Here is a 25,630-nt window from a genome sequence, read left to right as displayed (position 1 = left end):
ATATATAAATATATTATTAGTATATATAAAATAAAATAAAATACACATATATAAATATATATTTATATTATATTTATTTTTTTCAGGTTTTTCGGTTTTGTTCAGTTTTTTCAGTTTTTTAAGTTTGGTGTTCGGTTTTTCGGTTTCGGTTTTTCGGTTTTTCGAGTTCGGTTCGGTTTAGATTTTGAACTAAATTCAGTTTTTCGGTTTTGGCAAAAAACCGAACCGAAACCCGAATGCACACCCCTAATCAATTATCAAGGTTCACTCTTACAAAAACAATGTCCGGCTCCGGCAATCACCCCTTCGACTCCTGCAGTTGGAACTACGAATGGTTCGGCTCAACACAATTCCTTAGTCCGAAAACGCAACTCTCGGCCCCTCCTCAAACCCAAGGTTCTCAAATTCCGGGTGGCTACCGGCCTTACCCGGTGGACGACCAAGATGCCCCCGATGGGCGATACGGGTGGGCTCCCGAACAAGGATCGGGGGGAGCGGTGGCACTCAAACTCCTCCTACTCCTACTCCTCGTAGTGTTCGTGTTCACGGTTGTGCCGGTGACACTCAAGTCCGCACCCCGTACACTCCGGAGGAGATGGATCAGTTATTCAAAGCCTATTTGACAATCTCCGAAGATCCGGAGGTTGGCACGAACCAAAGCGGGGATAGGTTTTGGTTCCGTGTCTCTCGCCGGTACAATGAAAACCGACCGAATGGAACCATCGAGCACAATAAGAGTATGGTGCGCAATGCCATCTTCAGAGCCAACAAAGAAATCCAAAAGTTCTAGGGGTATTACCTCTAGGAAGAGCGGTTGGCGGGGAGCGGCAGGAGCGAGCTCGACATCATCAGTGCCGCCTTGGTGACCTACCAATCCCAACATTACAAACCATTCAAATATCTCAACGCTTGGCAGGAGGTGCGTGTGCATCCGAAGTATAAGGGAGACGTATCATCCTCCTCCAGCTTCTCCAGCAAACAGTCGAGGTCGATATCCCTATCCGACGCCAGCGAGGATGAGGTGGCTAGCCAGCTTGCCGGAGCTAACTTGGGTAGCCCCGACGCCGGCCCGAGCAGTTCCCAACACCGGCCGCAAGGAAGGAAATAGGAGACGACCAATCGTCGTCGCGCCGCTCCCTCTCCCGCTCTTGCTCCCTTTGTGCCACCTCAACCCCCACCAACTCGTTGTGAACCCTTTTGGCTCAACTCAATATGGCTGAGACGTCTCACATGTCTCCCGAGCAACTTAAAGCACATCGGGCAATGATACGAGGTCTCTGAAAACATTGGGGATAGGGCCAGAGAACTAGTCTTCCACGTGGATATTTTTTAGCCTTTAATTATGTAATTTTTAATTTATAGGATTTTAATTATGTAATTTTTATTTTTTAGGATTTTATATTTGTAAATTTTATTTTTAAGATTTAATTATGTAATTTTTATATTTTTTTAATTTGTAATAGTAGTTCGAGTATTTTTAATGTATTTTTATATTGTAGAAATGTTTTTAGTAATTGAAGTATTTAAATTAAATAATGGAATGGGGATGCTATAAGAAGTTAATGCACGGATAATGGATTACAAGCAAGCACCGTGCTCCAAAAACTATATATTTCTGTATAATTGCATCACTAATAATATTCTTTTAAAAGTAAATTATGTCACAAATATTGATAAAGTAAACATTTAAGCAAAAGAGCGTTTTCTATAATTAAGCAACTTTTATACTCAACACTACTTAAAAAATCATAGAGTAAAAATCTCACTGTAACTATCAAAATGTTGATATTCTCACCACAATCCTATACATAAAAGTATATCAACAACCACGATCTACATGCAGTAAAGAAAGTATCATGCAACTAGAACAGAAAAGGCATCCCTGGGGTACTATAAAAAAGAGCCACAACTGTAGCATGAATTGGAACCATTTCTCATGGCATGCACAAGTTTTTGTGCACCTGAACCCACTGCGTGTTGTATGATCTCTCCCGTAGCAACGCCAAGAACATTGAATCCTCATCCTCCTCGATGATGCTAATTGTCTGTTAAAAACACCCAAACAGAAGAGCCAAGAGAGCAACAAGCAGCTGAAGGAAGGAGACATTCTGTCGCGTGGTGGCACTTGGTAGATACGGATATTCATCAGGAGGTGGCATCACGCAGTTGTCCCCGTTGAAGTAAATCCTCCTAGGGAAGGCCCAACCCTTCTCGAAAGTGAAGGTGGATTTGTCCTTGCGGAATAGGAACTCTGATTGCGCGTTTCCCAGAGGGCCGGCTTCCATCAGCAGGTCGTTGTAGTACTTAACTCCCCATAGCATCGCAGTGTCATCTGTCAATACAAAAAATTATTGACTTCATGTGATCAAGAAAGTATTAGTTGATTATAGGTAAGTAGCATGACTTACTTATGTCTTGGTATGGATTGAGTGGCTTGTAGTTGAAGCTGAATATCTGCGTTAAGTTGTCGAAGTTGGGGTGTTGGATTACTAAGTTCCACAATGTGTAATTCATCCTGTAGTTGAAGTTTGTTATGGTGACCTTAACCCTCCAATAATCCTTGTAGTTCTGCTTCACGTGCCAGTGGACGCGAATGGGGCACATGTGGCTCGTGCATTGGACTAGAGGTGCGAACTTGTTGGTCTTCTCTTGTTGTGAAACGACTGAAGCTAGGTACGGTGAGTCCGGACTGCAGTGAAGAACCAGTATAAAGATTAGTAACAGAGAGCGAGGGACAGGGAAAGATGAAAAAACTTACTTGACACAGCTTCCTGGATCTGTGACGTTGTTTTGGCATCCACATGTGCACGTCGGGCAAGGAACAATGGTGTCATTGTAGAAGGATGAGAGCGAGACGCAGCAAGAGGGAGTTTTTTGAGCCAGAAACTGTGAATATGTACATGTAACATTCCATGTCACTGCAAGAAGAGAAACATGAATGAATATAATAAGCCCAAACCTGCACAACTAGATTTTCTTGCCATTATTTCTTGTACTTATAAAACATGTCAATGATCCACTTTGTTACCACCATATTCAACAAAAATATCATTTTTTCATTGATCAAGAAATTCGCATTTTCAAATCATTCCAATTTTTCCAATCTGAAGACCAACTGATTCCAAGGTGAAAAGAACTTACTCATAGCCTGAGTGACTCTCCTCCCATCAGAAGACACATATTTAGTAGGCTTCACGATTTTGGCAGGTCCACAGGTATATCCAGGACCGGGTGCTCTCAAGGTGAAGTTCCTGGGGACCCTCACAGTTTTGTTTGTGGTTCCAGCGGCGCCAACACTGACTTGGAAGGAGCTTGCTGCATTGGATGGATCCTGTCCCCAAGAACCAATCACCCCTCCTTTACAACAGTTTGCAATCTGCTGGTTATAGGGAGTTCCGGGCAATAGGTCCACGACTGTGGGATCTTTCTTGCAGCAATGTGGGACATTCCCTTTATACTTTGAGCAATCCCCTTGCTCTGTTGTTTGACCTCCCATCATGCTCCATATCACCTCCTTCTTCGCCCACGTCCACCCCAGAGTCCAGCCCGGTGCTTGAATGTGACGATATTGTTGGAAGTTGAACATTGTTACTACAGCCTGGATATCCATTTACATATGCCAATTAGATTCATCGTGGAAATAAAAAAGTTGAATATATCCTTTAGTAATCACCACACGACTATCATCGCATAAGAGGAATCTGATACAACTTTTGAAGGCTCAAATACATATGAACACAACCATACATTAAGGTGCTAAATTCTAAACCAGATCAGACAAGTATTTTTACAGAAGGAGTATATTATTAGGAAGATTGTATTGTTTTGTGATTAGTACAACACTTACCACATAGCCATCGGGTGTCCAAGAGATAACGTCCCATTTTATTGTGATATTTCCGTTCGGGTCAAGTGCATCATATGCTTCTGAAAGAGGATAAAACACAGGTTTAAATCTAGGATCTTACTATATCAAACACCGTCTTGTATGCAGTTTTTAAGATAAATCATTTTTGAGATCCTAAATTCAGAAAAAACTAGTCTAATTTCAAGATTATAGTACACTTAATTTGGGAACAGAGGAAACAATATGATAATACTTGATGATTGTCAAGTAAAGATTCAAACAGTTGATCCTTCCTCCCTGCAGAAACAAGACAACTAAAGCTCTGTGCACAAATTGATTCCCAGTTTTATTCAAGCTTGAAGAAATGTTCATCCAAATCCCATTCAATAACTCAAAGATCCATACAATCAAGAAACATACTTTTTCCCTCAATTTTCATGCAAAAACCTCCAATTACTTGAAAATGCAACTGTTCAAACAAAATTCTACACACAATCACATCCCATTAATCCAACTTCATCAACAAGTAAAAAGAACTGAAATTATGCTCCACACTATACTAACAAAGAAATGAGATATTACCTGTGGAAGGGATGGAGAAGAAAGATAGCATGAACAGCAGCACAATGGAGGGAGTTGAGAATTTGAAGCTGAATTCCATAGTTGCAGATTCTTCTTGCTACGAAGATCTGCAACTGAAGTATGAGTGGAGGAGAGATAGAGAGAGAGAGAGAGAGAGAGAGAGAGAGAGAGAGAGAGAGAGAAGATGGCTGTTAAATCTTGTCTAATAAGAAGGCCTTAAAACTGGATTTTATTAAAGCGTTTCTCAACCACTGGAGGCAGCACATTCATTTTCTGTATTTTCAGCTAACATGATTAATTTATTGTTTTTTCTCAATAATACACGCTACAGAGTATTCAATAAAATACTGTAGTAGTATTAGTTATAAACTTATAAAAAATTATCTATTAGTTACATGTAATATAAACGGTACTGTCATATTTACGTATATACAAATTGACAAAGAAAAAATTACTCCTCTTTAATTTGACATCAATTTTACAAAACAAGTTGTTCATGAATTCTTCTCTATCTTTCTCTCTCTTTGGTAGTTAGCTTGTTCATTTCTACCATATTATATTATCAATGCTATAGAGTCATACATTATAATACATGATACTGTATATTATATTATCGATTTGAGAAAGGAAGATGCGTCAAAAATTTATGTATATTGATGAAGACGACATCCCAACTAAAGCCCTCAAGCGAAGAAAAGTTCATATGTATAAATTGATCGATTGAAGGTGTGATTTGAATTTTAACTGCATGATGGAGCGTACTAACTTTAATATAAACAGTGAAAAAATCACACATTCTATTAATTTATTTTATTGACAATTTATTATAAAATCGAATTATAAAATTGAATCTTATTGACAAGATTCTAATTTATTTTGCTAATGAAGATGATTTTTAGCCAAATTTTACCCTTACATCAAATTGATTTGAATTTGATTATTCAATTTCAGTTAAAAATGTCGTTGTTGTTATAACTAACTTAAGCCGATTTGACCCCTTGTTTTTAAAGGGCCGGACAAGGCAGCATTAAATATGGTAAAAATCCAATCTAGTAGCAAAAATATTATTTCTCATAAATTAAAAAAAATCTTCACTAGAAAAAATTTGATCGGCACCCACTATGGAAAAATCCATGTAAGGAGATATTATTCCAGCTTTCATATTTAGAAATAAACATACTTGGAATTCATGCTTTAATTAATCCTATATTTACCTATATTTTGCTTAAGGACCCGTTTTATAGGTGATAAACCAAGGTTAAGGTTGGTGAGACCCACCACAATCCAATGTTTGATACAATTTTTCAGCCTGGATAAATGCAATCCAAGGCCCGAAAAAAATTGCGGCGGCCCGCCAGGCCCGCGTGAATAGTGCCCGTTTTCACTATTGGGCTTAGTTAATGTGACCCACAAAATTTGTGGGTTTATTTTATCCTCTTGTGGGTTTATTTTATCCTACATAAATCCTACATTTGGCCCGAAAATTTTATCCTATGTTAATCCTCTTGCTATAACCCACTCACTCTATAAAACGGGTCCTAAAAGTCATGAAGACCGAACCATACGCCATAATAAAACAAATTCCACATATTATTTAGAAAAAAAATGTAGTATACCAAATATTTTAAAAGAAATTCTCATGATTCTTGTCTTGCCGACAAAGACAGGCACAAATATTAGAGAGAGGGGAGAGTTGCCGACACTGGTGTCCGGTGATAAAATAGTGGGATAGATAAAGTATGCAATGCATGTTTGTCACGGACAGCTCACCATTAACTCATTATAATTATACTATTTTATATACTCCATAAAATATGATTTCCAGTGTCGGTGAGTAGACGATGTTCAATATTCCACGAAGCAGAAAACAACTCGCAATTAATTATATTATGGCCTCTCGTCTCTTCTCCTTGCTCGCTTCTTGTTAACTTGACTTAATATATATATTTTTTATTTTAATAATGATTTTATACTCCTATTTTTAATATAGGTCACACATCTTTACACAATTACACTATAATTTTACATTTTTAAATCATCCATAAGAAATTATATACTTGTAATAGTAATATAAATTCTACTCGCAACTGAGCTACAATATTCGCGGTGAATAAATTTTAGCTGATGATTGTGTCGATATATATAGTGCCAAAAAATAAGAAAGGAATTAATAAGCCAAAACAGTAGTTTCCAACTTACTACTACATTTTTTATATGGACTTTCATATATACATGTTCATATCCCTGTCCCACCTTAAGCTATTATTTGCTAATCAAAAGTCCTTACCAAATTAAAGATCTATAATAGTAGTATTATATATGCACATGGAGTATTATAAATTCTTTATCACACTTTTTACAAGAGATATGCATTACTATAAATTTTAATTTTATCATTTATTAACAGTTTATTAATATTGTCCCCATAACATATATTAATTGATTATATTACCACAATTTTATTTTCCTATTATAATTTATTTTTCGAGCAGATAATTAAATTTATCTAACTAAACATAATAGCGATCACATTACTCCATACAAGAACAAGATATCATATAGTCAAACATATCAATACATTTTTTTATTTATTTAAAACTTACACGTAATGTTGAATGCTTCCAACTCCCCAATCGATTATTTAGTTTAAATATAAATCTTTTACCAATTGAGTTTTACTTCATCTAAATATATACTCACTCAGTCCGTGAAATGTTGTCCAATTTTTCTATTTTGGTCCGTCCCTGAAAAATTGGCCACTTTATTTTTTTTCTATTTTTGGTAAATAGTCCTCACTTTCCCACTAACTCTTTACACTCACATTCTATTATAAAACTAATATCTAAATGTGGGACTCTCATTTCACAAACTTTTTCAACTCACTTTTCTTCATCTTTTTTAAAACTCGTACCGAGTCAAACTTGGACAATATTTCATGGACGGAGGGAGTACTTACGACATATATGTGTATAGGGGTAGGTTAAAATTAAAAAAATGTTATTGTGATAACGTGAAACACGTGCACTCGACGTATAAATTAATTGAACATACAGTGAAAATTAATTGCACACTGACAAAAGTATATTTTGCACTCGAACTCTATTATGCATTTTTTATTTATAGTTTTTAGTTTTTACTATCACTTTTTATTAGAATAATTTTCTTTATAAACATCAGTATATATTGGATCTAGCCCATAAGTTGGTAGACTGGCCCATGTGTTGTTGTGATAGTGAGGATCACAAAGTAAGCCCACTTCTCTTCTATTAATGAAAGCGCGCGGCCCAACAGATTATGAGAATTGGATATTCAATTGGAGAGTTACTCAAGCGTTGGATGAAGATCGATCCACATGATTTTAGGGGTTTCAGTGGATTAGGAAATATACATGCGTGTTATATTTTTATTATAACAGGCAAAAAAAAAACAAAATATATTGAATAATCATTTATACAAAGATGAAAACAATTTATTGTGTATTCATAAGTAATTGAAGAAAGCAGTTGTCAGATATCTCAAATCCCATAATCAAAGCCAGATCCGTGAAACTTGAGTTTGGTAACACCATCTATTTTCCGAATCATTTGATCTTCAAGATAGCTCAAATGATCTCCAACTTGGCCCTTCCTAAAGAAAGAATTATACGGCAAGGGGAATCCACTATCAGGCAACTCACTCGATTTGTTAATCTCTTGATTGCTCAAAATCTCAAAGCTGCATCTCTCTACTATCTTCTCAACCTCCTCCTCTCCTCCAAATGGACATCCCAAGAACTCACCAATTCTCCTCACATGACTCCTCGTATCTTCCTTGAGCTCTTCATAACTCACAAACAACACCTTCTGAGGCCTTCTCACACTCTCTTCCCTATATCCCAACACGTGATCGTAGTAGGGCCCGAACGGGACCATGCCATCGCAGAACTGATCCACGGCCGCCTCCAGCCGCCACGGATCATCGCCAACGCCATCCAATTTCTGCACAAAACGCCACATCGAAATTAGGGTATCTTTAGGGTTTCGAGTAACGTACACAACCTTGCAGTCGCATGAATCTAGGGAATCTCGGAGAATCTGATACGGTGCGTGTGTGGCCAAGATTCTCCCTTCCTTTTCATCGAGATATTCCTGCATTTTTGTATCACATTGTGTTCGTTTACGGATGTAGAGGTTGGTCTCGAGGGATGGGACTAGCTCTTGAGGATGGGTGGAGGGTGGAACGGCGTCGTCGCGGTGGGTGATGGAGTAGAGAAGGGCCTTGAGCCATGTGGTTCCGGTTTTGGGGAAAGAGGCTAGGATGACATCTGTGGGGAGTGGTTTGAATGTTTCTACCACTTCTTTTGTTGTTTCGAGGTATGTTTTTGTGAACCAGAAGCCATGGAACTCGTATAGGAATTCATGCCCACACCATTTTTGTTTTTCTATGTGATTAATGTGGTTGGTGTTGGAGTGTGGAGTTTCCATGATGATTTGGGAAGGTGAATAAACTTAACTATTCGACTTCCGCTATGTATAGAAATTGAAGAGTTGTGAATTAGCTAGGTATGGTGGTAGGGTTGGTGTAGTGTCAATGGTGTCTAGCTAGTTAATTTTGACATTTTTCATTTTGACAAATGACATCCGAACCACATAACATAATGACAAATGACATCCGAAACACATAACATTCATTTATTTAAAAACCACCTGTTTTCTTTTGATGATGGGAAGCCATATGTGCAATTGCATTTCCATCTCAAAAGTTAAAAGATGACTTTCGAAATATAGTTGAAAATTTTCTACAAAGAATAACATCATAGACACATAATCTAATGCAATGCCTATATCATACTCTCCTTGACCCTTCTCCATAAAATAGACAAATTTAATGTATGATTGATAAACTAAGAGAAGTAGAGCGAAAAATGTTGCGAATAGTATTAATGGATGGTGAGGTCCACATTATTAGTTACTCCATTTAAATCGTTTAATATTTAATTAGAAGTAATTTAATTTTAATGAACGGCTCAAATTGGTAAAAATTAATCTATTTCTTTTGGACTGGGGAGTATATATTTGGTAATGTTTGACATCAAATTTCAACATGTTTGATAGATGATTTTTTATCATTAAGAATTTAAGGTACGCGTCAAATATCTAGGGTCGTAGTTGTATCATGTTTTAAAAATGGAACTAATAAGTAAATTTGTATAGCTACTAGTTTTAAGGTTCAACCATCTTGACCGATTGAATCACTGATCGGATTGAAATTGTAATATACTCTAATATATAAAACTATATACTCTCTATGTTCCAACTAAGTTGAATCGTATTCTTTTTAGATGTCTCAATTAAGTTGGGTTGTTTCTTTTTTTTGACAAAAAAACAAAACATCCAATCTTTTTACTTTATCTCATTACGTATTTTACTCTCTCTTTATCTTTTCGACCATATCTCTTTATCCTACTTTTCAACACAATTCATAATCTTCGTGACCAAAAGTTTTGACTAAATTTAATTGGGACAAAGAGAGTATATAAAAATATTGTAAAATTATTAAAATATATCAAATGATAAACAAAAATTAGAGACATTATAATACATAAATTTCTAATGTTAATAACATGAAATGCCAATAAGTTTACAACTTACAAATAATAGTAGTAGGAGTATCAAATAACAATAAGACTAAAAGGAGTATCAAATAACAATAAGACTAAAGTCCAAAAGTGAACTAAACATATAACCATTTTATGATTTTAGTCTATCACATTATGTTTTGAACATTTGTATTATGAAGAAATGAAATCGGTCTGTTTTTAATTTGTTTTTGCTAAAAAAAATAAACAGCCAACCCAAATCAAGTCATCTTTTGATTGTATTAGTACTATAAAATCATGATTAGTTAGAATTGGCTAAAGTCCAAAAGTGGTTCTAAAGATATGATAGTTTTATGTTTTTGATACAAAATATTAAGTTTTGAACCTTAGTAATAGTATCCCAGATAAAATGAAACTGGTCCTTTTTTCGTCCTTTTTTCATGGAGCCGTAAAAATTGAACGGTCAATCAAATTAAGTTATCTTGACTGATTTAGTATTTTTAATATTTTTAAAATAATAATCTTGGTCTTCTCTTCGACCGAATTAGTATTTTCGGTAATATTTTCAATATTTTCAAAGTAATAATTCTAGGATTTTATGAAAATTAAATTAAAAAGCATCGTAGAAATTAATTTATTCAACCAATAAAAGCCAATCTGGAATGAAATTGCTCATTCACAATGTATCATGCCCAATGCCAAAAAACGACCCACTCTTGTAATCTTTGCACAAAAGTTTTAATTCACTTTTTAGAACTATTTCTTTTTCATTTTATTCTTTCAATTTAAAGGAAAAATTTGATTATGATCACTATTTAATTTCATCACTATCTTCTACATTTATCTTTCTTTTATCATCTTATTTATCTCTCTTAATCATTAAACTTATTTTATGCTAAAAAAGTCATCTCATGATTATGCATTAAAACAATGTTTTATGTTTATTTTGATACTTTAAATAATAATTTTAGTGTTTCAATTTATTACTAATATTATAAAATTAAATACGTGAACTTAATTATTTAATTACTAATTTATTTTTATAACTTTACATATAAATATATTTTAATTTTAGCTAAACAAAAGAAATCCATGCTAAACCTCACATTAAATTTCCACACCTCATTTGTTTTCAGTCTTATATTCATTTTCTAATACAGTAGTAATTAAAATACACACTATCTCATTACATATTGAACTTTACTTATTGAAGAGATTGAATTATTTCAAAACATCAAAATTACTCTTTTTTTACTTTTCACATGAATAAAAAATACTCCACTTTTGTATTACTATTATTTATCGTATTAATGGATTATTTTAAAAAAATTGTAGAGTGGTATAAAGTTATTTAAATGTGTGAATGGATAATCGTGATTGGTCTCTGTACGCGGACTAATCTTGATCGAATAGTTTGACAAGAAACCTATTTTCGAAAGAAAACTCCTAAAAGAAAAAAGGAAATTTAAGCTAGCTGAATTCAGGAAGTTCGTTGAAAAGATTTTTCCTCGTTTCCGCCATGAGGCGATGAATTTGATTTAAGTGTTGAGTTTCTGTAACATCTCTTTATTTCTTTTGCATTCGATGGATACAGCGAGAAGAATTCAGAAGCCATCATTCGGTCAAACGGAAATCAATTGGGACAAGTAGGTTTCGTCAATCTGCTTTTCATTATTCACGTTATTAATGTTGTTTAGTGGACTATTCGAGGGTGAATTTGAGTTCAAATCGGTTATTTTCACCCTAATCGTATTAAATGAAGATATGGTAGGACCTGGCTAACTTTTCAGTGCTGTGTTGATTAGTTGCTGCATTTGAAATTTCGGAAAATGTTTTTGTTGTTTCAGTGATATGCTTCGACGGGGGCGAAGTTTTTTTTTTTTTTTGGATTTTATCCAATTAGGTCTCATTGCTTAATTCTCTTACTTATTTTCTTCCTTTTTCGATGTGACTGGATGTGTGTGGTGGAGGGGGTGTTACTGATCCAATTGTAATTGGTGTCATGCTTAGGGTTTCCATTAAAACTGGATTGAAGAGTTTTGCTTTGCCTGTCAATTCAAACAAAAGATTATTGGCATAGTATAGGAAGTTCTTGTGAAACTTGAGAATTAGTCATACAACAAAATGAGGAGAATTGTACAAATAATTCTTTGACAGTCCTCTGAGCACCTGAACTAGTATCTTTCACTTGAATTGTATAATTGCTTAAAGACTGTTGTCACGTGTATCTGTCATTGCTGTGAAGCCTTATGATGCTACAAATTTTATTTCAATGTGTAATTGCCTGATTATTCTACCTGGGCAGTCACAGCTCGGTTGTTTTAGAACAGGCATCTGTAAATATAAGAAATTCTATGTTTTATTCGTTTGGGATTCATTGTAGTTTCTTTCCCTTGTAGGCTTGACAAAACTAAATTCTACGTTGTTGGAGCTGGAATTTTTACTGGAATTACAGTGGCACTTTATCCAATATCAGTTGTGAAAACCAGGCTGCAAGTAGCATCACATGATGCTGTAGAAAAAAATGCTATGTCTGTCATAAAAGGCCTTCTTAAAACAGATGGAATTCCTGGTTTATATAAAGGTTTTGGCACTGTCGTGACGGGAGCGATACCTACCAGAATATTATTCCTAACTGCATTAGAAACAACAAAAGTAGCTGCACTGAAGATGATAGAACCTTTTAAGCTGTCAGAGCCCACACAAGCAGCATTAGCAAATGGGGTTGCTGGCATGATGGCATCTTTTTGCTCACAGGCTGTATTCGTACCAGTTGATGTGGTATGCTTCACATACTCTTTGGTTTCTGTTGTCCATCGGAATTTTTTGTTAGGTTTAATATGGAGTCAATTTTTTATATGATGGAATAGAAATTCGACATATTATAAGTATATAGAGAAATATGTTAACACAAAAGGAATTACTGAACATGTACTTTAGAAACCAGATATTTTAAAATTCCCTTTTTGTGCCAATACTAAACCTAGATAAGCATTTATTTGAAAAGGTTAGTCAAAGATTGATGGTGCAAGGATATTCGGGCCACGCATCCTATACTGGGGGCCTGGATGTTGTTCGTAAGGTGGTAAAGTCTGATGGGATTCGTGGTCTGTACAGAGGGTTTGGTCTCTCAGTTCTCACGTATTCTCCATCCAGTGCTGTCTGGTGGGCAACCTACGGTGCAAGTCAACGCGTCATTTGGAGGTATTGCATTAAACATGTGCTCTATTTGCTTTATTTCAACTCATGTCTTGCAGCATCCTCTCAAAATTATTTTATTCAGCTCCTTGCTAATGTCATGCCACTGAACCCTAGGTAGTTAGTCGTTATCTACAAATTTTAGGCAGTTTTTCTATGCAACTTCCTTTTTTTTATTTCGCATTAAAAAACCAACATAATTGACCTAGGAATGTGATATGCGCAGCTGACATGATTGTTAGGATTTGTTAACTGTTCAAAAAAGAATTTGTGCTCAAAGAGTCTATATATATGGGCAGAATATATGCAATTAGGGAGCAACAAGATAGTTGACAGTATATTTATCCACCATGATAAATAACATGATGCTGTTCCAAAGATATTTCTTTCTTGTAAATTTATAATCCATAATGTGTTTATGTTTTACAGTCTGATATAATCTTGAATTAAGTTGGAGAATATTTCACAAAGTTCTCATAAGCAAAAATTCATACTAGTAGGAGTTTTTTTAAGTCTTCCTTGTACAAGTCTATTTCACCATTGGATATAATTATCATCAACTAAAATTCTATGGTGATCAACAAGTGACTTGTATCACGTGCTGCTTCATCATGCTCTCAGGCTTGTACCCTGTACAAGTGGTTGTTTTGTACTAACATTTATATTTGGTATTGTGATCCAGTACAACAGAAGAACTGAAAGATGTATTATGAAGATGATTCAAGCTATTGTTTCTTTCTGGGGCATATCTTTTACTAATTCTCTGGATGAAATATTTATTTCTAAATTTTGGTTGCAATTGATTTTTCATGTGTCTGGCAGATTGCTGGATGATGAAAATGCTGCTCCCAGCGAAGGAAAAATTATTTTGGTTCAAGCTGCTGGAGGAATTTCTGCTGGTGCAACTGCATCATTTGTAACAACCCCATTAGACACCATTAAAACCCGCTTACAGGTAAAGTCAATCTGGTATTCTATATAACAATGCATTCCTGTATTGGTGGATATATATTGTGGTGAAATTCGGAAATTTTTTATTTTCTTATTTATGGATATAGTATACATCCTTTACATCTTAGACACTTAATGTTTCTTTTAGATGGTTTGAGGTTGGTTTGGGAGTTTACTTATTTATGACAGGGTCAAAGGCCAAATACTAACATGAATATCCTGTATAAATCTATTAGGGCACCAATACCATTTTTTTGTTTTAGTGTTTGGTCTAATGTGTGTGTTTATATATAATCCAGGTGACTGGGCATGAAAAAAGACCCACTACAAAGCAAGTGGTTAGAAGTTTGATTGCTGATGATGGATGGATTGGCTTATACAGAGGACTTGGCCCAAGATTTTTTAGCATGTCAGCTTGGGGAACCTCAATGATTCTGGCTTATGAATATTTGAGTAAGTTCCCTTTCTTTTGTCACTTTGGTAATCAATACTATGTCCATTTATGTATTATCGCCATATGAATGCTATGAATTATTATCAGTCTGCCTTGTGTTTGTTTGTTCAACTATAGATCAATTGGCAGTGCTCTGCATTGTTTTGTTTGATGCCTGGTTTCACCTCTGTGTGAAGGAATTTCTGTAGCTCGAACTCATGATTTCAATGTATCTGTAATATGCAGAGCGCGTGTGCGCAAAGGATGACTAAGCCATGAGTAAAGTTGCACATGGGTTCATTTTTTGCTGTGGCAGAGATTTCTTTTAGAGCAGTCCAGCCGAGAGAAACATTGCTTGGGGCACATTAAAATTGTTCATTTGGCGGTGTACAAGATATAACTTAACCTAAAATGTCGCTCTTCTATTGAATGCACCATTCAAAGTCAATCGGCACTAGAATTTACTATTTTGTCCAAATTATTTGGAATATTCATGCCCTAATTCTTTTTAGAGTACAATAAATTCTTTGGTTGCTAATCTTGGGATATAAAACTACATTCTTGATTAAATGTAATTTTTGCCTGAGAATATGTTGCATTGCTATTCACTACATTGCACTAAATGTAAGCACTTTTCAATATGTTTACGCAAAAGAGAAACAAGACAAAAAATTTACTCGCTCATTGCTTTAGCCACAATTGTGAACAACTTTAACCTCTTTTGTTCAGGTGGCATTATCCAGTGTTCTTAAAGTTAATCTTACAATCATAGTTACACATTAAGGGACTGACAAAAATGCACTTTGGAAGATGCATAAAGAGAGGCCACTGTTCTTTGAAGATCAGAGAGCTACACGAACTTTGCTTAATAAACAGGGATTACCTGAAATAATAAATTATATAAAATGGGAATCATTCAACCCGGTTTTTTGAAGAACTAGGTATAAATTGCAATAAGCCAGATACTATTTCTACATGAATTTATCTAAGATGGGGATCAAATGTCAAGTTACAAAGTGCAAAAATGGAACACCACTAGCCCAGGAAAAGGAAAAAAAAGGAATCCTGAAACCCAACTCACCCAACAACTCTCGGTAAATCTTGCCCTCCATGCTCACCCTCACCATCCCTACTGTATTCAGCATACTCTTCAAGTGATTGTATAGTATATAAGTCGCCAGCTTTGCCGGCATCAGCAGTTGGAGTTGAAGCCGAGCCCTTGGATTTTTCTTTGTTCATCTGTCCAATAGACATTGAGTTAGCACTTCTACAGTTTAGGAGAACTGATTTACAGAACTGAAGCAGGCACCAAGGTGGTCACTTACAGAACTAAAAGTATATAAGTCTTATTCTACGGAAGTAACTATCAATTTGATAAAGACAAATCTCATTATACAAAATGAGAAAGGAAAACTGGACTTGAGCTTAAACTATCAAGGATAATGGACGTAAAGTCCCAATTGTAGTTGCTCCTTATTTCGGCATAACGTCATGACCTTGTCACACATGACACATCTAGATAAAACGGTAACACCTCCAGACAGTCTTACTAGAACACTCGGTCATTCAAGTCCCCAAAAAAATTGGATCTTACTGTTACATTAGAACACTAATTCACTTGCCTAAGGGTTATTTCACCAGATAATTTGGTAAATAAACTATTACAGACATTAGTTAAGTTGTATATAGTGAGATGGAGCTTCCAAATGCAAGCCAGCTGCTATCAGCCCCACTAAGGTAGTATCCAAGTAAATAGCATGGTTCTCCCTCATTTAACAGAACTAATAAGTGCTGATTGCATTGGCTATTAATCGATAATTACTAATTAGGCATATAAAACAAAACAGTGGTCTTGGCCTTGTTATGGTTGTGTTACTTAGCCATTTAGGGATTGAAATTCTTTTATCATGTTGACAATTATTATCAAAGTACCCCTCCCCTTTTGCCCATAAACACAACAGAACATATGACACAAAATAAATTCTAAAAGTGAAAAAAAACTCACAACTCTTAACAGACTTCGTCTATCCCTCTCCCGAGCATTCTTGATGGCCTGTAGTAGACATAAATCAGATGAGGTTGTAAACAAACACCAAACAATTCCAAATCATGTACTCCATCCATCCCATAGTAGATGTCACACTTTCCTTTTTAGTTTGTCTTACAAAAGATGTCACATTTCCTCTTTTGGAAAAAGTTCCTCCTCACATCAATTATAAAATTATATTTTCTCTCACCACTTAACACACAATATAACATCTCCTAAAATCCCGGACGGAGGGAGTACAATTAAATCAAAACAATGTCTGATTCAATTGGTAGAATGAGCTATCTAAAACAAGAGGAAATAAGAAGGTTGATGAATTAATAAGATGAAAAGGGAAAAACCTCTTCTAATGTCTTCTGCTCAGCTTCCACTTCTAAAATATCTCTGTACACAAAAAGAAAACTCAAATGCATTACACCAAATTCAATAATTAACTTCCAAGAAAGAGAACCCTCAGTCTCTCACAACAATTTTCACTTTAATTTGGATCAGTCCTTCCCAATTCTAGCAAGGTGAAAGAAGCTAATCAGTATATGGCGATCAATTATACTATACCTTCCAATTATTTTATCAACGCGGCATGAACATTTGGCACATACATGGTGCTCCTTAGCACAACCTACACATCAGATTATCCAATAATTCGAATAATAATTCTAAAACTAACAGAAAAACATAAAGACAAATTCAAGTTTTCACACAAACCAGCACAGAGATTGTGATAAGCTTGCCGAACGTTCCTCTTGGAACACCGCTGACTGCAAATGATTTTTCCAAACAATAGCTCAAAAATTAGAAGGCCAGTGATGAAATATCCTACACAGACAAAAAGAAAAAAAAATACTAGTACCACTTTGCAGGTTCAGAGAGAGGCTTATATTTTCCATATTTTCGTTTCCAATCGATCTGTTCTTTACAGCGATAGCAAACGCCAGTTATATCCGAAAACGGCCTCAATTGGCCCCCTAATTCCTGCCATTACAGAAGTGTATACATAGAAATTAAGATACGGTGGAAATTTGAATTTGAGGAAAAAGTCAGTGTGTGTTGGTTAAAGAAGGGGGATAGAGAAGAGAGGTACTGTAGGGTTGATCTTAACGCCACCGTTAGGTTTCCAGGCGAATTTGTTCTGGTGCTTTGGCGGACCTCTTCCGCCGCCGCTACTCATCTTCAACCTTTTACAACACACAAAAACCTACTTACCACCACTTTACCTCCTTTTTCTCTATTTACTCTTCAAATCAATGACTAAAATTTAAAATAAGTGAGCTTAAAACATAATCCCTGGACTATGCGTTTATCTCGTCCTTAGTCTCTGGACTTTCAAAATATCCTCAGACAACTCTGGACTAAGCGTTTACATAGAAAATTGTCATTTTTCATTGTTTTAGGTCGAAAATACCCTTTTGGGGGTTTAGACAATTCCATCATTTCCTAAATTTTACTTTTCAGGCTGCGTCAGCTTGTTAATGATTTGTGTAGGTTTGGCTACGTTTTTATATTTCTCTCTCTCTCACCTCCTCTCCTCTATTAGAGCATCAGCAATGGCGCCCGTCCCGGCGGAATTCCGCGGCGGACGTCCGCCATTGTGCATGGTATGCACGGATACGGAATTCCGCCGAGGACACCGCAGTTCCGCAGCGTTACACGGAATTCTGTCGCGACGGGCGTGCGGACGTCCGCCATTGCATTGACTCCCACGGACGTCCGCGCGGAATTCCCGTTTATTTCATTAAATTTTTTTAATTGTGGGAAGTCCTTCGGGAAGTCCTTGGGGATGTCCGCCACTATGCAGTGGGAAGTCCTTATGACGTGGCAGGAGGTGTTTTTGGGAATTCCGTCAGGAATTCCGCGCCACTGCTGATGCTCTTAAACACTCTCACCTTCTCTCTCACATTCTCTCCTCCATCTTTCTTCCCTTCTTCTTCCTCCCCTTCCTTCTGCAAAAGTCGACGCAAAATAGGTATCAAATGGATTGTTGCGAGAAAAAGGGCAAGGTTTATTTTCAGCAGTGTTATCCGAATTGTGTGGATTTTGACTTGGTTGGGCAGATTCGGCGCGAAGGTGGGGTTGGAGGAGAGAACGAAGTTGATTTGTTTCATTTAGTGGGTTTTCGTTGTTGTTTCATTTGTAGCCATTATCGTGGGTTTAAGCTAAGTAGGTTTGATAGATACATTAAAATTTGTGAGTTTTGGGGAAATTTGTGATTGGCGTGAATTTTACCTGATTATGTGTTGAATTTTATTTCAAATCAAGAAAAGCAACCCAACGGTTTCACAACACTTCCTCTTCCTAATTTCAACAAATTACTCCGAGCAACGTTCAAAATCAGCGACGCCGAAATCAAGAAGCTCAAGGGCTTCTCCATGATCAAGAATCCTTCCATTTTCGTGGTGGTCTGCGCTCATCTCTGGACCTCCAACGACAAGCCGTACTACTTAGGCTCTCCCGTTGACTGCTGCTGCCGCCTCGTTCCGCCGCTTCCGGAAAACTACTTCGGCAACTGCATGATGCCTTTGATTGCGGTCTCCACACGTGAAACACTGAGAGGGAATTGAGGGTTTGCGGCGGCGGTGGCGGCGGTTGTGGTGGCTATTAAGGTTGTCGGAAAAAGCACGAGGGCGTCAGAGTTTTTTTACAATCGATCGGAAATAATGTCGGAGTTGATAGGGAAGAAGGCGGTTTGGATCGCGGGATCGTCGAGGCTTGATCATTATGGCGCATATGCAGATTTTGGATGGGGGAAGGCAGTTAAGTACGAATGTATTCATACTGATTATCAAGGATATGTTCATCTTTGCAAGGGTAGACAAGGAGGAGTGGAGTTTGGATTGTCCAATTTGTAATTTGCAATTATTCTATAGATGATTCGTTCAAAAGTCCGAAATCGAGGAAAAAAAAACTGATGGTACCTAGTAAGGAGTAACATAGTGGGTGGGTACTTAAATGGATCTCGTTAGAAATGTTACTCAAATGAAAAAGATGTTGAAATAATATCAGATGTAGTATACGGCTAAATCAACTACAGAAAATAGTATCAAATTGGCTCCCTGATAGTAATGTACGATGTAATACAAAAAATAATATCATATCAGATATTAAAAGAAGTATCAGATGTAGTACTTGGCAGAGTATTGGCCATTTTTTACTTATAAAGAGAAGAGAGATAGAAGAGAGAAGGTGTTTAAAAGAGAGGCAATAGAGAGAATTATAAAGTGATAAATATATGACACAACCTACACAAAATAAAATAATGAGCTGACACAATGCCACACTCAAAAGTAAAATTTTGGAAATGATGGAATTGCCCAAGCCATCAAAAGGGTATTTTCGACCCAAAACAGTGAAAAATGACCATTTTCGAGATAAACGCTTAGTCCAGGGTTGTCTGACGATATTTTGAAAGTTCATGGACTAAGGGCGAGATAAACGCATAGTGCAGAGACTATTTTTTGAAGTTCACTCATTTTAAAATTGGTCGTAGACCATAGCAGTAGAAAATTTTTATGATTTAATATGATTCTAATTCTAATTATAATTATAATAATTTTTAGAAAATACAGTATTAAATTTTTAAAAAACCAAAATATTTTTCCTCTCTTTTTAAGTTTTATTTTTGAGAATTTTTTTTATCCTTCAACTATGGATATCCAATTAGTTCGCCATAAAATTTTAAAAATATCATCATATGTCCTTCAATTGCGATTAAATATTGTTTGAGCTACTTTTTTTACTTTTTAGATATTTTTTTTGAAAATATCCTCAAACTCCTAAAGGACATTTCAGTCTATATATTATCTTCTTTGTATATGTGTAATGCGTATAATATCATTACGTGTGTGTGTCGTGTAAGAATGTATGCACGCTGAGTAGTGTGCGTTATACTCCCTCCGTCCCACAAAAGATGTCACACTTGTGGGACGACACGAGATTTTAGTTTGTATGTTAAGTTAAGAGAGAAGATATAATATTTATAATAATGTGAGAGAGAACTTTTTCCATAAATGGAAATGTGACATCTTTAGTAGAACAAACAAAAAAGGAAAGTAAGACATCTTTTATGGGACGGAGGGAGTATGTGTGTGCAATTTTGTAACTATAGTCTATAGAATTCCAAATAAGCATTTTTTTTAATTCGATCATAGGTGTACCGAACACGTCTTTGGCGGAATCCGACTAATCCTGTTGGACCGGGTTTGCAGATTAAGACCGAAATCTTTCAACAGGTGGTATGGTTTGAACCTGTGACCTTGAAATCACTATAGCTCCGCGCTACCAATCATATTCAAGCTACCAACCAAATTCAAATCTATTTTTTAGTATGATACTCCGTATTCAAATCTAATTTTTATAGTTCCTATTTACCAAAGATTGAATTCAAAATTAAAGGCTTCAATTTCAATTCTAACACCATCAATTCATAATACCAAACATAACCTTAGTTTCTCTTTTGTAATAAGAAAACTAAAATTTGAAGGTGTGCACTATTGATTACTGTAAATTTATGCAGCATTAATAACCTGGTAAAAAGTTATTTACAGAACTATGTCAACTCTATTTTCATCAATTGTCAAAAGCGATGTGAGTCGAGAATAAATGGAAATCAAAGCTTTTCTATCTAAAACGATCATCATAGTCGGGCGAAAGAGACTCATGGAATGTAAGTTGATGCAATTCATGTAGCTGAAAAACAAAATTGGAGTAGATCTGTAGTTTAATTTGGGCTACCAAAGAGGGGGGGGGGGGGGGGGGATCACGCTACTCTGGACACGAGCAATTAATTCTGTTGTCAAAGATTGTAAATAGAGCTTGGAGTTTCGCAGCCGTAATACTGACTTGCAGCAGTAGATGCTGATAGCTGTAACAAAGAGCCCGTCTCAACGAATTGTCAGTCCCTGCACTGTCTGGGTGCCATCTTCGACGATCTTGTTTGCTTGAATGGTGCTCATTACATTAGCAATGTTACCCTGTAATAAATTTTCAAGGTTCATGATACACAATAGGCCGACAGTACAATATTTGATAAAACCATTATTGGAGATACATCAAAAGAAAGAATTAGTAGGGAGAAGCCAGAAGAATTAGATTCAGTACCCTCCAAGCTGCAAGCTTAGACCGAAGGGATTGCCATTCATGAAGTCCAAAAACACGCTTTGAGCAACGGCTGAAGCAAAACAGAAGAATGGTTGGTTTCATAGATGGGTTATAATAAAGCTCAAAGAGATATCCGACTGAAACCAAACCGTACTTTACTATGACTACTTCATTAATTTGATCAATTCTGCAATCTAGAAGCTTAGCTGTAATTGCCTTGACAACCCATGGCTCAACTTCACTGTCCTCAATCTAGAAAAGAACATATTTTCACAAAACAACAGATGCAATCTGTAAAGCTGAAAGGGCAGCTTACACGAACATCAATAAGTTACCTGGAGGGTTTCCTTGATTAAGGAGTAAGCGATTTGACCAGATTCATGGGTACCGAGATCTACTAAAGATATCAATCTCATCTTGGCAACACAATCTTCATGCACGAGACCTGAGCATGCCCCACAAATGGCAAACCATGTGTCAGATATAGGACATGAGTCATATGACTAATGCATACATTATTTACCTCACAAAATAAAAGAGGTGAAAGAGTGGCATACCATGGCTATTAAAAAAATCTGAATTTGAAGATTGGAAATCAAGATATGCATCAAGCCTCTGAGTCAGAAAGATGTTTAGAATTTGATACACCGGAGCATATGCACTGTCTTTCTCCAGTTGAGCTATTGCAGGAATATCTAGTAAGTCACCCTGGGGCAAAAATATAGAAAAACCACTGAATGATGACAATACTCAATTACAACTCTTCCAGTAAGCAAGCTTCCAGAACACCACAACATCACAAGTCTAAGACCCGCTTTTCCCCCACTAACAAAAAGCAGCAAAGGAAAAGAGAAACAAGAAGTGTAGCTGCATTTTGAAGAAATAGCTCCTGAAGTTATGCAAAATTGCATTCCGTAGCTATTCATGTACCTAGATTGTGCTTTTACCATACACAGGAAGAGTTCATAGTTTATCAGTTTGATAATTTCAACATAAATTTTGCATAATAAACTTCTTCATTGCTCAAGTTCAGTTGGAAACGACATAGTACTGTACATTGTTTTTCTAAATGATAGCATTGGGCTTGCTCAAGCCAACTTGCTAAATAAGTACTTATGTGTGCTTTGAGAAATTATCAGTTTCAACTCTGTAATATAAGTTTAAATTCCTTACTAAATATGAGAATATATAAAGAACTAGAAATTTTCAATATTTTTTTAAAACCAAGGTGCTCTTCTCTAGTCTCTGAAAATAATTCCAAACATTACCTGAAACATATCAGGTGACTTAACAAATTCAACAACAGCAAGGACAGCCTCTTCCTTAGCTTCAGCCAAAGCCAATGCATCATCCCCAGAAAAGGTTTCCAGATACTTGACAAGGTAGTCAAAAGACTCTTTTGCTGAGCTGAAATTCCAGAAGCATATAACTCAGTAACTAGTTTCTGTAGCAACCTCATCACATGCATAAACATATACACATACTCACCTCTTGCTGTCCTTCAAAATATTTGCAACTGTCAGAAAGAGGTCTCTCTTATCCTTGGTTCCAAGATTCCATTCCGATAGAAAGTCATCCATCTTCTTAAAGGATGGAACAATATGTTCAGTGACCTTCCCACTGACTGCCAAGTTGAGGGCCTTCATATAGACAAAGAACTGGCTATATGGGTTCTCCAATAGGTTGTAGAGGTTAAACAAGCTAAATGAAAGAAAAGAGAAATATCAGAATTCATGAAACCAAGCAAGCAGCCTCAAGGACTAAGGATTTTCTGTCTCTTACATCTTCAAGCGCAGACCAGGTTTTTCATTAGGCTGTTGAGTAACCTTTGTGGCTATAAGTTCTGCTATCTCATGCACTTGATCAAGACTCTCAGGCTTCTTTACAAGGTGGCAGATAACAGTGTAAATGCATTCAAGATCTGAGGCAGAACAACAGAGCACCACTTATAATTCAGAAACTTACCCATCCAGTATCACTATCACCATACGTATTTTTCGGGTAGAGAATGCCGAATTAGTAAATAAAGTGCACCTTACAGTACACATGGTAAAATGCAAAAACAAGGGATGGCTGATTCAAGATAAGATTTAAAAGAAAAGGAACATCAAACTGGGGAAGCATATCTAAGTCAATTGAAATTTCTTCGGCCAGATACAGAAGAGAAAATCTAAATATCTAAATACTATTCATCATCGACTCCAACTGCAAAATTATAAATTTAAAGCTGCCAAGCTATGTGATGAAAAAACTGAGATTACTTGAACCGATATTTGAATACAATGCTTACCTTTCTCAGAAGACTTAGAGAAAATGACATCAGCAGAAGCAAGAATCAAAGAAGCCAAATCCAACCACCTCTTTTGTATTATACATTCTTGAGCCTCCACCAACAATCTACTAACATGTCCCTCTGCTACCTATCATTATTTAAAAAAATAAGTACTTCAAACGCAATCAATTTCCTCATCTGACTTCATACTATATAGCAATTCCCAAATAGTAAACGGAAAAAAGAGAAGCCTAAATATTAAATCTCACTCTTTTAAATTTCTGTATCACAAACATTTCCAGAGTATTACAAAAAGAAAATTTCTTTATTCAAAATTCTCTGCGAACATCGGAAAACATCATCGAATGCGAATTTAGAGGCATGAAGGAGTTACCTCTGGACCGGCGTCGGCCCACGACAAATCGGCAACGAAACTAACGACAGAGAGAGTGGGATCTTCTTCTGATGTGGGGACAATCGTCGTCATTGTTCCGAATCTGCTAGAGAAAATTCAGAAATCTCTGCAGATGCAACAATGAATTGCTCGGCAGAGAGTTCTGATGGTGGAGAGAGAGGACACGATAGTGAGAGAGGCAGACAAACCCTAACTTGAGGATGAAAAGGGTATTTGGAAATGTATGAGGGGTATATCTGTACATGTAAAATAAAACTTCAAATGTTAAAATGCGATAAAATGTTTTAAAAATATATATAAATAATAAAAAGATGTATCCAACTAAAGTTCGTCCATTATTTAAAGAATTATTTTATATTAACCTTGATTTAAAGAATCATTTACTTCATTCCATTTTTTATATATAGACTTAATATCTCACTAACTTTTTACAATCACAATCTATTATAAAACTAGAACGTCGGGCTTCCATCATTATTAATGTAATGTAATAATATAAGTTGTAAATAAAATAATGTGTAGGGGTAATGTGTTGTTTAACTATTTCAAAATTAAAAAGTTAATATTTTTTAGGGACGGACTAATAAGAAAATAGTTCATACTTTTCAGGGACGGAAGGAGTATTAAAAACTGATCCCACATACCACTCATTTTCTTCATAAAGTCAAACAAAATTTATTAACGTGTGCATGCGCAAAAATATGTAAACAAAATTTATTAACTTGTGCATGTGCAAAAATATGTGTTTCCGCATGCGGAAACAAGTATTCATCTCCTCGGTGTGGTTGCTCGGAAAAGTAATCCTGAAAAAGCTTTTGGGCTACCTCCCACTCACGATGGATGTATCGCCGGTTTCACGGCATAGGAGGATTCACGGTGGCGGCTTCTGATACGAGGATACTCGTATCGGTTTCGGCAGCGAGAGATTGCCGGCGAAGGGGTAGGTTCGTTCGCGGGGTCTCCCCATTCTCGGCCAATTAGGGTTTGGCGAGATGAATTTGCAGAGAAAGTAAATAACTAAAAGTAAAAGATGATAAAAAGGATAAATTGTATTTCTTCAATGCCTGATTCAAAAGATAACAAAAGCTCCTATTTATAATACTCTCTAATAACCTAACTTAGATATGCTAAATCAATAATATATAAAATAATAGAGATATGAGAATATCTTGTAGATATACTCGTATCAACTCCCCCACGGTTGAAATTCACA

At 36.1% G+C, this 25,630-nt stretch overlaps 5 protein-coding genes across 8 annotated transcripts; 1 reads left to right on the top strand and 4 right to left on the bottom strand.

The window, feature by feature from the left end:
- Window positions 1–1,685: 1,685 nt before the first annotated feature.
- On the bottom strand, window positions 1,686–4,640 carry LOC121802413 (protein COBRA-like). Its single transcript, XM_042202083.1, has 6 exons — window positions 4,430–4,640; window positions 3,848–3,927; window positions 3,142–3,598; window positions 2,759–2,918; window positions 2,409–2,689; window positions 1,686–2,332 (listed from the first exon to the last, which is right to left on the bottom strand). The coding sequence occupies exons 1-6, from the start codon at window positions 4,506–4,508 to the stop codon at window positions 2,049–2,051; spliced, it is 1,341 nt and encodes a 446-aa protein (XP_042058017.1). The 5' UTR covers window positions 4,509–4,640; the 3' UTR covers window positions 1,686–2,048.
- A 3,213-nt stretch (window positions 4,641–7,853) lies between these two features.
- Window positions 7,854–8,921, bottom strand: LOC121803222 (cytosolic sulfotransferase 8-like). Its single transcript, XM_042202916.1, has one exon. The coding sequence runs from the start codon at window positions 8,890–8,892 to the stop codon at window positions 7,945–7,947; it is 948 nt and encodes a 315-aa protein (XP_042058850.1). The 5' UTR covers window positions 8,893–8,921; the 3' UTR covers window positions 7,854–7,944.
- A 2,481-nt stretch (window positions 8,922–11,402) lies between these two features.
- LOC121805881 (solute carrier family 25 member 44-like) lies at window positions 11,403–15,067 on the top strand. The gene is made up of 6 exons (XM_042205913.1): window positions 11,403–11,653; window positions 12,407–12,788; window positions 13,015–13,211; window positions 14,028–14,160; window positions 14,456–14,609; window positions 14,836–15,067. Exons 1-6 carry the CDS (start codon window positions 11,592–11,594, stop codon window positions 14,859–14,861), a joined length of 954 nt encoding a protein of 317 aa, XP_042061847.1. The 5' UTR covers window positions 11,403–11,591; the 3' UTR covers window positions 14,862–15,067.
- A 178-nt stretch (window positions 15,068–15,245) lies between these two features.
- Window positions 15,246–17,854, bottom strand: LOC121805882 (uncharacterized protein C9orf85 homolog). 2 transcript variants are annotated; one of them, XM_042205915.1, is made up of 8 exons: window positions 17,718–17,854; window positions 17,487–17,608; window positions 17,342–17,394; window positions 17,192–17,255; window positions 16,978–17,020; window positions 16,595–16,642; window positions 15,671–15,828; window positions 15,246–15,472 (listed from the first exon to the last, which is right to left on the bottom strand). In XM_042205915.1, the coding sequence occupies exons 1-8, from the start codon at window positions 17,802–17,804 to the stop codon at window positions 15,469–15,471; spliced, it is 579 nt and encodes a 192-aa protein (XP_042061849.1). In that variant the 5' UTR covers window positions 17,805–17,854; the 3' UTR covers window positions 15,246–15,468. The 2 variants fall into 2 exon arrangements, with proteins under 2 accessions (XP_042061849.1, XP_042061848.1); XM_042205914.1 differs by lacking the exon at window positions 15,246–15,472 and having other exon boundaries at window positions 15,486–15,828.
- Window positions 17,855–21,127: 3,273 nt separating this feature from the next.
- On the bottom strand, window positions 21,128–24,624 carry LOC121805465 (eukaryotic translation initiation factor 3 subunit M-like). 3 transcript variants are annotated; one of them, XM_042205332.1, is made up of 10 exons: window positions 24,397–24,622; window positions 24,021–24,150; window positions 23,513–23,651; window positions 23,219–23,431; window positions 22,999–23,137; window positions 22,288–22,438; window positions 22,066–22,175; window positions 21,885–21,982; window positions 21,731–21,800; window positions 21,128–21,603 (listed from the first exon to the last, which is right to left on the bottom strand). In XM_042205332.1, the coding sequence occupies exons 1-10, from the start codon at window positions 24,487–24,489 to the stop codon at window positions 21,514–21,516; spliced, it is 1,233 nt and encodes a 410-aa protein (XP_042061266.1). In that variant the 5' UTR covers window positions 24,490–24,622; the 3' UTR covers window positions 21,128–21,513. The 3 variants fall into 3 exon arrangements, with proteins under 3 accessions (XP_042061266.1, XP_042061265.1, XP_042061267.1); XM_042205331.1 differs by having other exon boundaries at window positions 21,731–21,982; window positions 24,397–24,624; XM_042205333.1 differs by lacking the exon at window positions 21,885–21,982.
- Window positions 24,625–25,630: the final 1,006 nt, after the last annotated feature.

Source organism: Salvia splendens, chromosome 5 (genome assembly GCF_004379255.2).
Source record: "Salvia splendens isolate huo1 chromosome 5, SspV2, whole genome shotgun sequence".
Lineage (NCBI taxonomy): Eukaryota > Viridiplantae > Streptophyta > Magnoliopsida > Lamiales > Lamiaceae > Salvia > Salvia splendens.
The sequence above is the reverse complement of the archived record's forward strand: the minus strand, read 5'-3'. Positions and strand labels throughout refer to the sequence as shown.

Coding starts and splice junctions, on each gene's coding strand:
- LOC121805881 (XM_042205913.1), top strand. CDS start 11,592: ATGGATACAGCGAGAAGAATTCAGAAGCCATCATTCGGTCAAACGGAA. Junction 11,654..12,406: donor ACGGAAATCAATTGGGACAA/GTAGGTTTCGTC, acceptor TTTCCCTTGTAG/GCTTGACAAAACTAAATTCT. Junction 14,610..14,835: donor TCTGGCTTATGAATATTTGA/GTAAGTTCCCTT, acceptor TGTAATATGCAG/AGCGCGTGTGCGCAAAGGAT.
- LOC121803222 (XM_042202916.1), bottom strand. CDS start 8,892: ATGGAAACTCCACACTCCAACACCAACCACATTAATCACATAGAAAAA.
- LOC121805882 (XM_042205915.1), bottom strand. CDS start 17,804: ATGAGTAGCGGCGGCGGAAGAGGTCCGCCAAAGCACCAGAACAAATTC. Junction 17,256..17,341: donor TTATCACAATCTCTGTGCTG/GTTTGTGTGAAA, acceptor TCTGATGTGTAG/GTTGTGCTAAGGAGCACCAT. Junction 17,021..17,191: donor GTTGATAAAATAATTGGAAG/GTATAGTATAAT, acceptor TTTTGTGTACAG/AGATATTTTAGAAGTGGAAG.
- LOC121805465 (XM_042205331.1), bottom strand. CDS start 24,489: ATGACGACGATTGTCCCCACATCAGAAGAAGATCCCACTCTCTCTGTC. Junction 23,652..24,020: donor CTCTAAGTCTTCTGAGAAAG/GTAAGCATTGTA, acceptor GTTCTGCCTCAG/ATCTTGAATGCATTTACACT. Junction 23,432..23,512: donor CCTGGTCTGCGCTTGAAGAT/GTAAGAGACAGA, acceptor TCTTTCATTTAG/CTTGTTTAACCTCTACAACC.
- LOC121802413 (XM_042202083.1), bottom strand. CDS start 4,508: ATGGAATTCAGCTTCAAATTCTCAACTCCCTCCATTGTGCTGCTGTTC. Junction 3,928..4,429: donor CTTCTCCATCCCTTCCACAG/GTAATATCTCAT, acceptor ATCCTCTTTCAG/AAGCATATGATGCACTTGAC. Junction 3,599..3,847: donor GGACACCCGATGGCTATGTG/GTAAGTGTTGTA, acceptor ATGGATATCCAG/GCTGTAGTAACAATGTTCAA.